At 32.5% G+C, this 16,238-nt stretch overlaps 1 protein-coding gene across 2 annotated transcripts; it reads left to right on the forward strand.

Moving 5' to 3' along the window:
• Positions 1–274: 274 nt before the first annotated feature.
• Positions 275–16,157, forward strand: qua (villin like protein quail). Of its 2 annotated transcripts, none has more exons than XM_066400650.1 (14): positions 275–456; positions 7,179–7,274; positions 7,579–7,692; positions 7,817–8,016; positions 8,072–8,285; positions 8,980–9,255; positions 9,314–9,536; positions 9,585–9,832; positions 9,948–10,128; positions 10,253–10,489; positions 10,759–10,890; positions 14,883–15,142; positions 15,202–15,393; positions 15,808–16,157. In XM_066400650.1, the coding sequence occupies exons 1-14, from the start codon at positions 424–426 to the stop codon at positions 15,919–15,921; spliced, it is 2,520 nt and encodes an 839-aa protein (XP_066256747.1). In that variant the 5' UTR covers positions 275–423; the 3' UTR covers positions 15,922–16,157. The 2 variants fall into 2 exon arrangements, with proteins under 2 accessions (XP_066256747.1, XP_066256746.1); XM_066400649.1 differs by having other exon boundaries at positions 331–456; positions 14,880–15,142.
• Positions 16,158–16,238: the final 81 nt, after the last annotated feature.

Raw genomic sequence — 16,238 nt, forward strand, 5'->3', positions numbered from 1 at the left:
AAGGTACCTGCTTTGCCTGCTGCTGCACCCTGTAATTTTTTTCCTTTATTCTTAATTTGTTTTTTTCTTTCTCGAGCAATGATTTTATATATTTCACAAAACCATTCATGTGTATATAATACTGAGTCACCTCCTGCAATGAATTTATAATATACCCTGTATAAGGGTTTCGTGAAATATTGACCTTGGCAATTCTCACGGATTACAAACATATCCGGCTATCGCATCACCATAGTTTTAACAACAATGATGGGCCTCTTCGGCAATGCCCAACAAACAATTGGACCCAACATGCGTGGTTCCGTCCTTATAGCGTAAATGTCGGATATACATATATGAAATGCAACAGTCTAGGTCATCTTTGGTGGGATAATAGTGAGCTAAAATTAAAAAAAAAACTGTTGTAGCAATAAAAATAAAGATATGATAAAAAATGAGTATGTGCATAAGAGATCGGTAAGTGCAGTTTAAATATTGTACACGTATATTTTACTTTCCGGGTTTATGATAAATTTAAGTACTAACGTGCATCAAATACGTCCTTCTTATGTATAGGGTATTTTGGCGAAGGCTAGACTAGGTTGTTTTTCACATAATAAGTTCGTTGACATGAAAAAAGAAGCCATTGATCATGTTTCTTCTCGTAGAACACCAAAAGTGATAAGTGAAAAATCACTGAACATCAACTTAAATCGTTATCTAAATCTTGTTAGAGTCAAATTATTAATGGGCTGTTAACTTTAATATCAAGCCGGTTTCCATAGAACCTGACTAATGACTGCGTTATTTAAGTGCTTCTAAAAAATTAGCTTGTAATTAAAGTTGACAGCACATTTATAATTTAGTCCTTAATGGGAAGAAATAGATAAAATTCATACCTGCCCTACTTCATCTGGCGCTTAATTTATTTGATATCTGTTTCATATATTCACGCCTTTTCGCATTTTATCAAATTTGCTTTTCTTTTCACAACAGTTCAATATAATGTTCTCGGAACCACCATGAAAATAGAGAAATTCCTGTAACTAGCTATGTAACTGCTGATGGACGCTTTATGTCGACATGATTGCATGTTTTCAAATTAATAAGATTACTACTAATACATTACCAATACTTAATTAAAGTAGAACTACTTTAATTAACAGTAAAGTACTTATAGAAAAACGTTAAGTTTAGAATTGGTACCGTGACATATTGCGGGTATTCAAAGTTGGGTATCATGCTGCTTTAAGTAAGGCATCCAATTTCCGAGTAATGATATGAACTAAAATAGGTACCTACCCAATATAGAAGTCAAGAGTCGAAACGAAAAATTGAATCTAGTCAACTGCAACTCTGGGTAATATTAAATTCGTCATGCGTTCCAATTTAATGACCTGAACATTGGCTGGTTTAATCACAGTCCCATTACTATTGCTCTATATCTCCGAAACTCTATGAGCTATAACATCGGTCAAATGGGAAAAAAGTTGTCACTTTCAGATACTTAATATGTCGTAAACGGCGTTACAAAATAATTTTTGGTTTCAGAGATTTTACGAAAAATATAAAATTGGGCCAAATTATAAAATGGAACTATTTCACATTTATAGCCTTTATTACCATAACATAGGCTGATTATAATTCACAGATGACAATTCGCGTTCAAAGCATCAATATCAACTAATTTTTTTAAAAATACGGACCTGGCATTTTTATTTCATATTCCAAAAGCTTTTTTCATTCTTGAAGGAACAATGTACTGTTTGCGTTTTTTTTTTAAATCAATATCATTATTATCAACATTTTTTGGTGGTGCTTAATAAGTCCCAAAAGAGAAGGAGTGGAATCATATCGAAAGAATTAGGTGGTCACCAAAAAAGTACACAATTGACACATTGTTTTTTCAGAAATAAACTAGCGATTTTGAAGTATTAAATAATTTTTTCTTTACACCGTCAAACATTATTCAGTATTGATATTTTTGTTAGCGATTTATTCTTTGGTTGAGTGAATCATAGAATGAGCGTAAGTACCTCAACAATGTGGTCAAGTTGAATTGTATCGCAATTTTAAAATATTCTAAATATGTTTTAACTTGTAATTTTGCAGTTTTTTAAATAAAAATCGTTCATCGAACTTCATCGAACCGAATTCTTCGGTAGAAGCTTTAAATTGTTTAGTTTGTACACTTATCGTAATTTACTACTCGAATTATTTAACAATGCCATTGAGTGTATATTTAAAAGTAAAACAGAGCTTCAAAAGGAAATACCGAAAGAAAAGGTAAAGTCAAGTTATTAAATATGAATAATATGTGTTTAACAATTGTTGAGGTGTTTCAACACGGTGCTTGCTCTCGCGTTATTATTTTTAACTACATAGTGGGGACTTTCTGGGCCATCACCGTCAAGAAGTACCGAAGTACCTACTGCAAATATACAACTCGTTATTCTTCGTGCTTGCTCTCGTCCACTTTCCATCCGGCCGGAATTTAGAGCTCGGTATCTATATCGTTTATACGGAAGTAATTTTCCTTAATTTGCAACGTTTCAAAGTGGCAAGTGAGAAGTTTAGTTGAACTTAGTTTATTGTAAGAAGCAGTGGAATCAAAATGCAAGTTTTTGATATCATAAGTGAATATGTATGTACCTACTTATTTACAATATTCAAATCTTACGTGCAAGATTTCTCGTAATGAAGGTCCCTTGTTTCACCTTTTTTGTTATACATTTTCGAAAAAGGGCTTTGTGTAGAAGATATAGGATTTTATCTAAAAGTTTGAACCCAGTATATTTGGAATATATAAGATCTTCCAAAAAGCGTGGCAGATCAAATTTCTGTTTTTTAAACTAGGACGCGTTATATATGGTCATATTGTTCGATAGTTCTCGTCTTTCTGACTTCAAAAATATAAGGGTTTTATTGATATTACATTGATTCTTATTGTTTCTCTTTTCTAGATGATGCATATTTATTATATAAGAGTAATGAGATAGACAAAGAACACACCTAAAGTTGAAAATCAAGAGTGTTTTTCGAGAAGTTGTACTGCATATAAAAATGGTATACTTTATCAACAAATTGTGTGAAAAATTTATTATTAAAGTTTACTCTTTTATTTTTAAATTGTTTCATACAAATCAAAAAAATCCATTAACAAAATCTTTTCTTTTCCCTAATGTCTTATAATAGGTAAAAACCCTTCTAAATAACGCGAAGCTATTTCGCACTTGCTCACAAAATGGGAGTTATTATACAAATCAAATTGACTACTTAACGGATTTACGATAATTTAGTTATGCCCTACTGCTTTGTGGTTCTTCTGGTAAATGGAGAATTATGCGGTATTTAACAAAAAAAAACAATAACAATGGCTACTATCAAATGATGTGAAGAATGTATAACAACATGCGATCTACGAAGAAAAGAAAGCATAAGAGTTTTTTTCTACAATCAAGCATAAAACATAATTTTCTCTTTCGAAATGAGAGCACAAAATAATGATTATTCGAGCAATTTTCTTTTGTCTGCTATGAGTTCAAACGTGAATTTTGACCTTGATTTTGCCTATTTCCTTAGAACTAAAATAAAACGGTTTCTTTATACAATTACAGAACTTTTCGGAAAACGTTTTCGATTTTTGTAAAACAACTAAAAAATGAAAAAACTTAATATCGTTTTCAAAATGGCATCAAATTGGCCATTAGAAAATTCAAATTGTCAGTAATATACATTATGTTTCACTTAAAATTTGAAAGTTGGTGCTACTTTATCATAGAAGCGGCAGTACCGCATGTTTCAAAATACTCTCAAAATATAGAGCAATTTCATTAGCCTGTCTGGTCAACTTTTCTCAGTGCTTCTCTCAACGGTTCTCGAAAAACGCTTAATGTTCTATACAGTGTGGGGCACCCTATACAATCGTTAGACTAGAGTGCAAAGTGTAAAAGTGAAAGTTTCACATAATGCTCAGTTCTCCGGAGAAGGGCGGGGAATAAATCAATTTTCAGAAATTGCATGAGGGATGAGTTTTTTCATCTAGATCCGACTCTGCATCTTCTCTAACCCAAATTCCCATACATGTAAAATCAATTTGGGATATACTGTATACCATATCTATAATTTAGCATGCTATGCTCCAGCCTCACATTATACATAGATACCTAGATATGTACGTATGTATCTGTAAACGGTATATAGGTACCTGACAATATAATGCACGTTTTTGCTCTTACCTTTCGCCTAATTATATCTTAGAGTTTGGGTTTACATGATTTACGCTAGCTGCATCGTGGAATTGCCCAGTAATTGGACACGGGAAATAAGATTTATGACAATATCATTTTTATGGCCTGCGTGTAGATACCAAAACGTCCGAAAGCAATTAATGATTGATTTTAACACTTATTATTGTAGAGTTACCGTTTAGTGCAGCCGTTAGTTCACTTTATGTTGATCTAGCATGCTTCACAGTTATTTGCTAAACAGATAATTAAAAGAGTTAACCATTTCCGGCGAACTAGAGCAGGCATATTTTTCGCATCAAGCGCATCATTTTTATTACCCGCAATAACGGAATTAAATTAATATTTATTTTCGAGTGATTATGAACAAAAAATTGTGCAATTAACTTTTTTAAGGCTAATTTGATCAATTTACAGTTAACACCGTTTTTAAATTAGTCATAAGGGCATAGGGATTTACTTGGCTGCTTCACTTATTCGCTATAATTTTGTCGTACGTATTAGTGTATAATAAAATCACTCAAAGCAAAATATCTGCAAAGGGAATAATTTTTGTATACAGGGCGTTTCACAACATATCGGACAAATTTCACCAACATGTGTACTGTTACATAAAAAGTCCATTTTTCCAAAAAAATCTAATGAAAGTTCTACAGGTAACGAGATAAACAATAATAAAAGTTTATTTATTGTTTGAAACTCATTCATCCATTTGATTGTATTGAAAATTAGCACTTTACGTGCAAATTGACAAAAAAATACAAAAAATGTTTATGCTTTTACATACTGATAAGGAGCGACAATATCTAACGTTATATCATTATTGTTTGTGACCTGCTTGGAAAACGGTCAATTAGTGGTCATTTGAATAAAACTACGTTCTTTCTGTAAAAGTTGATTTTTATAAATTATTTGTTAAGAAAAATGGCTTATGTGTATGCTAATAAGGAACTAATGGATATTGTCTTAGTGTACGGCAAAGCAAGGCACTTTTTTGTCTATTTATACGTAAAGCATTAACTTTAATCCAGTCAAATAGAGGAAACAGTTTAATACAATAAATAAACTTTTATTATCGTTTATCTGGTTAACTGTAGAACTTTCACTACATTTTTTTTTAACAAATGGAGTTCTCATGTAATAATGCATATGTGGTTGAAGTTTGTCCGATAAGTTGTGAAGTACTCTGTATAGGTAAGTAGTCACTAAAATGTCCAAATTTTTTATGCAGTCATGACTAACATGACTCGAGAGATATTTTCAATATTATATACAGGATGAGTCAAAAAGAATAGGTCAACACTAAATTAGAAATACTAATCACCAAAATATTGTGATTAAACTCAACATAGCTTATACCAATGTCGCTGGTTTAAGTGATATAGTGTGTTTAAAGTTTAAATTTTATTCTGAAATTTCTCGATAATTAAGAAAGTTTTGATAGTGTAAATCTAAAAATTGGTAGTTTTATGTTTTTTGGTGTGAGAATTACGAATTTTAAAGTCATTTTGATGTTGCTCTTAGAGGGCGCTAGTTTCACCGTATTATTTAAGTAATTTAAGACATATTTTTTTAACTGTTAAGCCATGCTCAAAACAATTCGAGAATTTAAAAGAATGCTTAATTCTGTAAAGAAAATATACTCTTGTTTAGGTTGCCTAAATATCGATTTTTAAATTATTTCCATTTAAAAGGTTCAATGTATTTTGCTATGATTTTTTAAAATTTCCATTCTCTTCAGGAGCTACGACGGAGAATACAAGCAACGACGAATATATTTAAAAATAATAAGAAAATTTTGTTTAACATTCAGAGACATTTAAGAACATTTAACATGACATTAACATAACATTAAGACATTTAAGTATTTTAAAATGTATTGAGGTAGGTGGTAAACACTTCCAACATTTGATTTGAAGCTTGTAATTATTACTATTATCAATAATTATTATTGTTATTTATTGTTGCTTTTATTACTTCTCCGTACCTTTTCATCTTTTAAGAATAAAAAAACCATAGCAAAATACTTTGAATCTTTTAAGTGCAAATAACTTAAAAATCGATAGATTTAGACAACCTAAACAAGAGTACATTTTCCCTGTTATTATATTATATATTAAGCGTTCTTTTAAATTTTCGACTTGTTTTAAGCATGGCTCAACGGAAAAAAATGTCTTAAATTACTTTAATAATACAATGATGCAGCGCCCTCTAGAAGGAACGTTAAAATAACTTTAAAATTCGTAATTCGCACACTAAAAAACAAAAAACTACCAATTTTCAGATTTATACTATCAAAACTTTCTGAAAATTATTGAGAAATTTCAGAATAAAATTTAAACTTGGAACACACTATATCTCTTAAACCAGCGACATTGGTATAAACCATGTAGAGCTTGATCACAATATTTCGGTCATTAGTATCTCCAGTTTGGTGTTGGCTTATTATTTTTGGCTTACCCTGTATATTCAATACTAACAAATTGCCAAAATCATGCATGAAGGTTTTTTTATCTAGAAACAACTTGAATGCATTTTTTCAAGTGCAGAGAGAAGGGACTTCTTTTTACAAAATTAAAGAAAAAAAAATTATCTTCGATTCCTCGAATATCAGAGGAACTTTTAGCAAGTAGTGTAGTAACTGTTGCGGAAATCCAGGGAAAACTACACTGTAACTTTAATGTGTGAGTCCAAAATTCCTCTCGTTCATGAAAATAACTAGATAATTTGGCACTCAACCTAAAAAAGTTTCGATAAAAGTAATTCGTTTATTTTTATATTTGTATTAAGATGCTGAAGGATGATCTAGGCCTCTTCTGCTATAATATGGAAATAAGCTCATGCAGTTTTTGGACTTCAAGCTTTCATGCATAGTTATCAGTAATTTTGATGTATTTGTACAATTACAGACGACAATTAATTTTTTTTAAATACGTTTAATTAAAATTTCAGGACGACGGGATTGGCACCGATGCACAAGGAAATACTGATGTCGCTTTCAAAAAAATTAATAAAAACTTTGCAGATTTTCTTATATGGAGAGTTGAGGTACGTACGTGCAATGATAATAAATTACCGCTTTTTAAATATTAAATTATTGGCACACTAGTAGTAGTTCTTTTTAATACATTGAATATACACAAGTGCAATCGTCAAGCAATTGCACTAATGAAGATTATCAATCATCCTAGTGAAGTAACAAACTGAAATATCTGAATCTTATGAGTGCATATATCAAAATTTCCATTAATGAAAAAAGTTTTATTGTGCATTCAAAACTTCTGTACTAAAGGCAATTAGATTTATATTTGTTTTCCATGTTTGCACTCAGCCAGAAATTCTTTTCTTTCAGAATATGAACGTTATGGCACTGACCAGAGACCAGTACGGAACCTTCTATGACACCGAATCATACATTATTTATGCTGCTTCCCCTTATGGGCAGTCTTCTGGAATTGACTCTGTGGTAACCATCCTTATACAGATAATGTTTACATACGTACAAGCAGTTATTTTATTTTAAAAAAAACAGCCATTACCATAATTTCTTTAGCAAAAGATGAAGAGAAACCTTATTTTAATAATTTCAGGCGAGAGACCTCAAAGGAAAAAACATCGAATATCACATACATTTCTGGTTGGGCGCAGGTACAACTCCAGAAAAATCTGGAGTTGCTGCATATAAAACTGTGGAACTTGATGGATTGTTGAATTGCATCTCAACCCAACACAGAGAGACTCAGGGCAATGAGAGCGACAGGTTTTTGAGTTACTTTAAAAATGGTTTTAGGTAAATTATTCATAAAAAACTCTTTCACGTGTTTAATTTGGAGTATGCATTAAAGGATTCTTAAACCAGCCATGCTCCAAAATGGCAACAGGCAATTACCAAAGTTATATAGAGTAAAGGGCAAGAGCACCCCAGCCCTTATTGAAATGAGTAGTCTTTCTTGGGATAATTTCACCAGTTCAGACGTTTTTATTATCAAAACTCCAGAAACCATTTTTGCTTGGGTGGGACGAGCGGCTAATGTGGAGGAGAAACGACATGCTACCACGGTAAGGGTTAAGGTTTTTTACTATTTTTAATTCGCAGCTTATCTCCGGTCTTATTCTTTTCAAAGGACCTATAGTGTTTCATAACAGTGTGTAGGTAGTTAATTTTGCATTTGTAGGTACCTGTTTTTTGTTTGGAAACTGTACTATTAGTTTTCCTTAGCATCAAACAGTTTCTCACCTGAAACTTTTTTGTGATATTCAATTCAGATGATTAACAAATCAAAATTTCTTGTTCTCTCTTGTTCCGTATTTTTCATACCAACGTCTGTTTCCATGTCATTTGCAAGGATATTGAAGAAGAACACCTATAGAAGTCACCTCTCGCTCTCTGGGTAACTCAGGAGTGACCACAAGTTATAGGAACTTAAAAAGTTTAAGATATAGGATGTTAAAGACAAAAAGTAAATACTTAATACTCTGTATTTACAAATACATTAAAAGCATAAATCAGAAAATTGGTGTCGCTTCTAGATAACTGGAAATGGGATGAAATTGTTTTTATAAAGAAATAGATATTGTGGGGTGAAGGGAACACACCTCCACCCGAAATTTTAAAATTTTGTAATTTGCTGTGTTCAAATAATGCTCTGTTAAACGATTTCGTACACATCCGGTATAATAATTTACATCACAATGGAGGAAAGCGCTACTTTTCTTTCTGTGGATTGTTTAGCAAATAAACTGAAATTTTTAGATTTCCCAAGAGATGAAAGACCAATTTAAAATTCCCAACATTGTTTTTGTCGACGATGGTTATGAGAAAACGATCGACGCGGATGTCCAAAAAGAATTCAACAAATACCTACCTCTAGAGAAAAGAATAGTAATGCCGGATAACATTAACGAAAACGAACTTATTTCCCCATCCAAAAAAAGCTTACGTTTATATAAATGTTCAGAAAACAATGGCAAATATAGAGTGGCCGAAGTAAAGAACGGCCCGTTATCCTGTACTGATCTATGTTCGGATGTAAGACAATGAGGTTTCTCGGTCTGCCTAGTTGAGAGTGCATACTAATAAATTTTAGGACGTTTTTATTATAGACCAAGATAGGTACGGTATATGGGTATGGGTGGGTAAAAGAGTAAGTGAAAAAGAGAAGAATGAAGCTTTGCGAAATGCCAGAGGATTTGTGAAAAAGAAGAAATATCCCAGCGATACTAGAGTCACCAGAACAGTGGATGGAGCTGAGCCTGTAGAATTTAAATTCTTATTTAAGTTTTGGAAAACTGAACTTCCGAAAGGAAAAGGTGAGGCGAACTAAATAAAACTACTATTTTCTTTAATAAATATTTTAGCCCCAAAAATGCCAATGCTCATAACTAAATTTGATCCAATAACGATGGAGGATCGCCCGAATTTAGCTGCAGAGACCCAATTGATCGATGACGGTTCTGGTGGAATGACTGTGTGGAGAATTAAAAATTCGAGAATTGTAGAAATCTCCAAGGAACGGCATGGGTGCTTCTTTTCGGGGGATTGTTATATCGCTCTGTACAGTTATCAAACTGCACATGAAGAGAAACATCTTTTATACTGCTGGATTGTGAGTAATTGTGTCGCAAAAAGCTCCTAATATCGGCACGTCGCTGGTGTTCTAAATGCTGAGCTCAACGCTGGATAATGAATATAATTAGCATAATAACCCCTATATTTTCTAGGGGCATCATGCAACACAGGAAGAAATCAACATAACTACGTCCAAATTAACAGAAATTGATGATGAATTGGGGCAACTCGGCTTTCAAGCCAGAATTATTCAGGGTAGAGAGACTGCTCACTTCCTCCAGCTTTTTAAGGGAAAACTCACCATTTTTAAAGGGAGAGGAATTGACTTTGATGGTAAATAATATGTTTAATATTCGCACTAGAATAGTTAAAGCAGTGGACAATCCATCAAGGAAAAGTGTAACGTTTCTGTCCTAACAATCCCAATATTAAGGCATTTTTCTGAAATGTTTAACAGAGAGTGGTAAAAACTTGAAGAATCCCCATCAATATCTACTAAGAATCTACGGATCAACCACATATAGCGCGAAAGCTGAGCAAGTAGAGTTTTCTGCGTCATCTTTGGACTCAAACTCTTGTTTTGTGTTGCGAAGGGGCAAACGATATTATGTGTGGTGCGGAAATTATTCAACAGGAGACCAGAGAGAAATGGCCAAAGGTTTCGCTGGGAAAGATTTTGAACTCATTCTAGAAGGTAAACGGTAACTACAATATTATTATAAATTTTGTAACAAACCAGAATCCTTAACCCCTATAAAGACCACTACTCTATATTTATACTTATTATCTAGAAAGATTTTTATGCGCTGACAGCGACGATTCTGAACAGTTTTTTTAAGAAAGCAAAAAGTTAAAACACCTTTATTATTTGCACTGATATTTAAAGGAACTTCATAGTCCCTTAAAGAATGCCCGCATAAAGTAGGTAGGTACTGCCTTAATTATATCGAACCGATTTTCTAGGTAAAGAAAAAGATGATTTTTTTACGCACCTTGGAGGACACTGCAACTACTCCACCAAAATGATTCGGAACGATTATGACATTCGACTGCCTAGACTCTTTTACTGCAATAATGGTTCAAAAAAATTCGAAGGTAGAGCTCATTAACTTTTTATCAAAATTGGTGTGGTGAGTTGGTCCTTTGGTTGGCTGGAATTGGTCTTTGGTGTTTTGAAAAACTAAATTCTTCAAATCTTTTGCAATATATTTATACAGGGTGGTGACGATTTCGATGTGTCACTATTGGGATCTCGAAAAGTAGAACAGATAGAAAAATGGTTAAATTAGAGAAAAGTTGCGCATTTTAGGGCCCTCTCATATGAGCTTTTAAAAAAGCAAAATAGTCTGTCATTTTTAAATTATCTGAAAAAAACTGAAAACCATCGATTTTATTTTTTATTGTTTTCTTTGCTATTATAAGGGGTAGAAATATGAATTTTGGTATACATACTTAATTCGATGAAAGGAATAATTGACATTAGAATAAAGACGATACATGTTATAATTTTGAAGATACGGTACTCAACTTTCGTTTTTTTATGGACGCTATACTATATTTTTATATTGTTGGATAGATCGGAAAATTTCCTTTACTAATATATGTAACACATTACCAAATGTTTTCAAAAGATTCCATGAAAAAATAAAATTTCTAATCACCTTCACTTTTAATAAAGATATTTTTTATATCGGTTGGGCCATAGCGGCGATGACGATTTAGATATTATACTATTAAGATTTCGAAAATTATAAAATAAACAAAAAACAAAACAATTACAAAATTTTATTTCTATATTATTCTAACATTAATATCTTACACCTACAAACTTAACAAACGTTTTTCCCAGAACAAATAACTAATTTAATAACTGTTCAAAATGGCCACCATTATTTTGAACACAAAGTCGTGTTTTTAAGCTCATTTAATCCACAGCTCTTAGAACACTTTCCTGTAATATTCCTTAAAAGGAATTAGTTATCTTCATTTCTAGGTGTTCTAAATTGTTTGTAACGGTTGCAAACACATCGTTCTTTACAATACCCTACAAGAAGAAGTCCAAAGAGTTTAAGTATGGAGAACGTGGTGACCACCGAATAGGCCCATTAGTGTCCATTCATTTGTTGGGGAATCTATTATTTAAAATTTGCCTCACAACATTTGTGTTGTGAGGTGGAGCGCCATCATTTTTAAACCATAAGTCCTGCTCGACAGCTAATGGAATTTCTTCCATTAAATTTTCTAAATCGTCTTGCAGAAAATTTGCATATGTGCGTCCGTTTAATTGATTATTGATAAACACAGGATCCAAAATTTTGCTGTCAATTATTCCAGCCCATACATTTAACGAAAATATAATTTGAGGACTACCCTGCCTCACTAAACGAGGATTTACTGTGGAGTAAAAGTGCTGATTTTTCTTGTTAAATATTCCACTATTGATAAAAAAAGATTCGTCGGTCCAAAGCACTTTCCTGGAGAAATGTAAATCGTCTTGTAGTTTTCCGATATACCAATTGTAAAATTCCAATCTTCGTTGTGCATCACCCTCATGAAACGTTTGAACAGGAAGGAATTTGTAATCATGGAGCTTGTTTTTTTTTTCAACATCTTACGAACGATACTGTCGTGAATGTTACATTCGTTGGCAATGTTGCGATTTGAGTTAACAGGATTAATTTCAATTTGCGCCAAAACGTTGATTTCGTTGATATTAGCAGTTCTTAGTCGATATTTCAGTGAACGTACCTGCTGGAAGCTACCATAGGTTGCTAAATTTAGAGAAAGCCTAGAAAATATTGCAGGATTTGGCTGTTGCCTTTCAGGGTATAATTAATGATAATTTTCTGCAGGCGTTCGACAATTCCTATAACTACGTACGTAGGAATTGTACATATCATGTTTTTCTTCATTTGAAAACATTTTAGTATACTTCACACTTTGCAAAAACAGATTGAATTCAGATTTGAATAAGGCGTAACTATTTTCAATTCGTCGCAGCAAAGTAGTTCTTTTTTTTCTCATGGCTCACCCGATATAAACAATATCTTTATCAAAAGTGAAATGGTGAAAGCGATTAGAATTTTTTTTAACGTGATTTTTTGAAAATATTTTGTAATGTATTGTAAAGGAAATTTTCTGCTCTATCCAACAGTATAAAAATGAAATATGGCGTCCATAAGAAAAACGAAAGTTGGGTGCCGTATCTTCAAAATTATAACATGTATCGTCTTTATTCTAATGTCAATTATTCCTTTCATCGAATTAAGTATGTATACCAAAATTCATATTTCTACCCCTTATAATAGCGAAGAAAACAATAAAAAATAAAATCGACGGTTTTCAGTTTTTTTCAGATAATTCAAAAATGACAGACTATTTTGCTTTTTTAAAAGCTCATATGAGAGGGCCCTAAAATGCGCAACTTTTCTCTAATTTAACCATTTTTCTATCTGTTCTACTTTTCGAGATCCCAATAGTGACACATCGAAATCGTCACCACCCTGTATAGACGTTTCGTTTTCGTTAGTACACTGAAACATTAGGAATGCAAATCACTAATAATGAACACAGAAGAGTAAGAATAAAATGGCAAAAGCAACCAACCATAATATCAAAAAAGTCCAAGAGTCATGCATATTTAAGTAGGTTGTTAGGAAAGTCTTGTCGTACGATAATATACAAAAACAAAAACATGTTAGACATATTTTGTTTTTAAATCTACACTTTTTTACGCATATTTACCAAATCTTAAGCATTTATGTTCACTGAATATCTTACAGTGAATTATTGAAATTTGTAAAATGTTAGAATTGTCCAAACATAATAATAGGGTGATTTTCGCCTATAATTTCAAACGTGGTTTAATAGCTCATTAATGCTTTGATAAAATATTTGGTGTGTTTAGTGAAAATGGACCATCCCTAAGAACTATAGAACGGTGGTATTTCAATTTTCAACGCAGTGATTTTCACTTGGATCATGAGTTTCGTTCAGGACGACCTGAAGAAATCATAAACGAAAAAAACATCTCTACTGTAAAAAAACTGGTCGACAAAAATAAGCATGTAATATATCGGCAGATTAAGAACACTTTAAGGATTAATACACCTGCAGTGCATGAGATTCTGTACAAACGCCTTCATTTAAAAAAAGTTTGTTCCTTATGGATATCTCATCGGCAAACCAACGATCAAATGCAACATTGAGTAACATGGTGCAGAAGCATGCTAAAAAAATTTGAATCAGGGAAGTTACCCAGTGTTAATTTTATAATTATTGGTAATGAAACGTGGCTATATTACTTTGATGTTCCAAATAAGTCCCAGTCGAAAGTATGGGTACTTGAAGATAAGGAAATTCCAACAATGGTAAAACAATCTAGATCTGTTTGCAAACAAATGATCGCTGTTTTCGTAGCAAAATGCGGAATAATTAGTCGTGTTGTATTAGATAGTCAAAAAACTATTACTACAAAATGGTATACCGAACATTGCCTGCCTCAAGTTATTTAGTCCCTTAAAAATTTTCGACCAAATTTTTAATTCGACACCTGGTTTCTCCATCACGACAATACGCTAGCACACTGTGCTCAACTAGCTGCGACATTTTTGGAAAACTCTGGGTTGCAGCTAATAGAACATCCTAGTTACAGTCCAGATCTTGCTCTCTGTGACTTCGCACTTTTCCCCTACGTAAAAAACAATTAAAAGGTCGACGTTTTCCAAATGCAGATGAAATGATAGCAGTCTAGGATGAAATATGCTCCGAAATACCTCTAGAAAAGTGGGAGCAAATGTTTGTAGAGTGGTTTCAGCGTATGTTGAAGTGTATTAATTGTGATGCAAAATATTTTGAAAAATGTTAATTAATAAAGTCATACGACAGGACTTTCTTAGCACCCTGCGTACTTTTTATTTGTAAAACTGTAGGTCATGGCATTTTTTTCTGTCTTTTTTATAGTTTTTTCTCTACTCATTTTCTTTTTTGACAAGAAGATAGGCAAAAAAGATTTGGTGCAATACATCATCGACTTCAAGAATGTTTAACTATTTCATTTACCAATAATTCTAATGGACTTTTAGCAGAGGAGATTTTGTTTTTCCAACAAAAAGACCTACTCCCAGAAAACGTAATGGTTCTGGACACGAACGACTCTTTATATGTATGGATCGGTAAGCTTAGCGCCCGGGAAGACCAAAGATTAAGCATTCAAATGGCCTTGCAATATCTGCAAAATGACCCAACAAATAGAGATATGAGCACTACAATAATCCACATTAAACAAGGAAGAGAAACTCCTACATTTACAGGCTTCTTTCCCAAATGGGAAAAAAAGTTGTGGAAGGTTTGTGCTAATAGTGAAAGTTACTTATCTTCGTAGATGGCATAACATTTCTCTTTTAGAGTTATAGAACATTTACCAAGATACGACTAGACATAGAGATGTTGAATACTGATCCGAAAGTCCCTATTAGTCACCATTCACATTCTTCATCAGGTAATACTGATTTCGATCATTACGAGAAGTACCCAATAAATATTCTGAAGGAACCTAATGATCGGCTACCTTCAAGGGTAGACGCTTTAAACAAGGAAGTAAGTATAACTAGAAAAACACCGTCTCTAAGATAAGAATGGTGATGTATGGATATCTCAGAAACGATACCAGTTTTTCATTGTGTTATCTAGTAGATAACAAAAAGAATAGACGAAAAAATATCAACTGGTCTTGCGTAGCTGTAAAACATTGTCAGAAAAACATGATATTTACATTATCTTCAATATTTCTAACAAGAGATAGGCGTCTCACTTCAACAAAAGGCTCACACAATGTTCCAATATTGAGGAATTTTCTCCTCTTTTTTTTAATGATCACCCTTTAAATCTATTATGGGAAGCAGCGGAACGTTTACATTTTAGATGATTTTGATTCAAGTCTTCACGCACAAATCATACTTAATTTTTTACTCATAAGCATCAGACTATACATGACTATTTTTACATTTTTAGTTGCATCTTACCCATGACGATTTTGTGTCTCTATTCAAGATGACCTATATAGACTTCGAAAAACTGCCACGATGGAAGCAACAAGAAATGAAAAAGAAAGTCAGCTTGTTTTAGTGTAGGCATTAAGTAGGTACTATATATAATTTCCTACATTAAGAACTCTATTGACTTTAACTTAAGATACGAATATTGCGATGGTAGGTACAGGTAATATACTGTTTAATCGATTCTACTGTTATTTTAAGGTTTGTTTTTCCATCTCCTGAGTAGATTTTACTTTGCACAATAAACTGTTTTTCCTAATTTTGACAAATAAAGTTTTCGTAATCGAATTTGACGATCAAATGTTTATTCTTGTAGTATGCCTATAAAATCAGCTTTATTCAGAAAACCAGATAAAAGTAATTAATTTCGAATGATTTTAGTCTATC

Source organism: Euwallacea similis, chromosome 21 (assembly GCF_039881205.1).
Source record: "Euwallacea similis isolate ESF13 chromosome 21, ESF131.1, whole genome shotgun sequence".
NCBI lineage: Eukaryota > Metazoa > Arthropoda > Insecta > Coleoptera > Curculionidae > Euwallacea > Euwallacea similis.

Coding starts and splice junctions, on each gene's coding strand:
- qua (XM_066400649.1), top strand. CDS start 424: ATGATAAAAAATGAGTATGTGCATAAGAGATCG. Junction 457..7,178: donor AGTATGTGCATAAGAGATCG/GTAAGTGCAGTT, acceptor TTAAAATTTCAG/GACGACGGGATTGGCACCGA. Junction 15,394..15,807: donor TAGACGCTTTAAACAAGGAA/GTAAGTATAACT, acceptor TTACATTTTTAG/TTGCATCTTACCCATGACGA.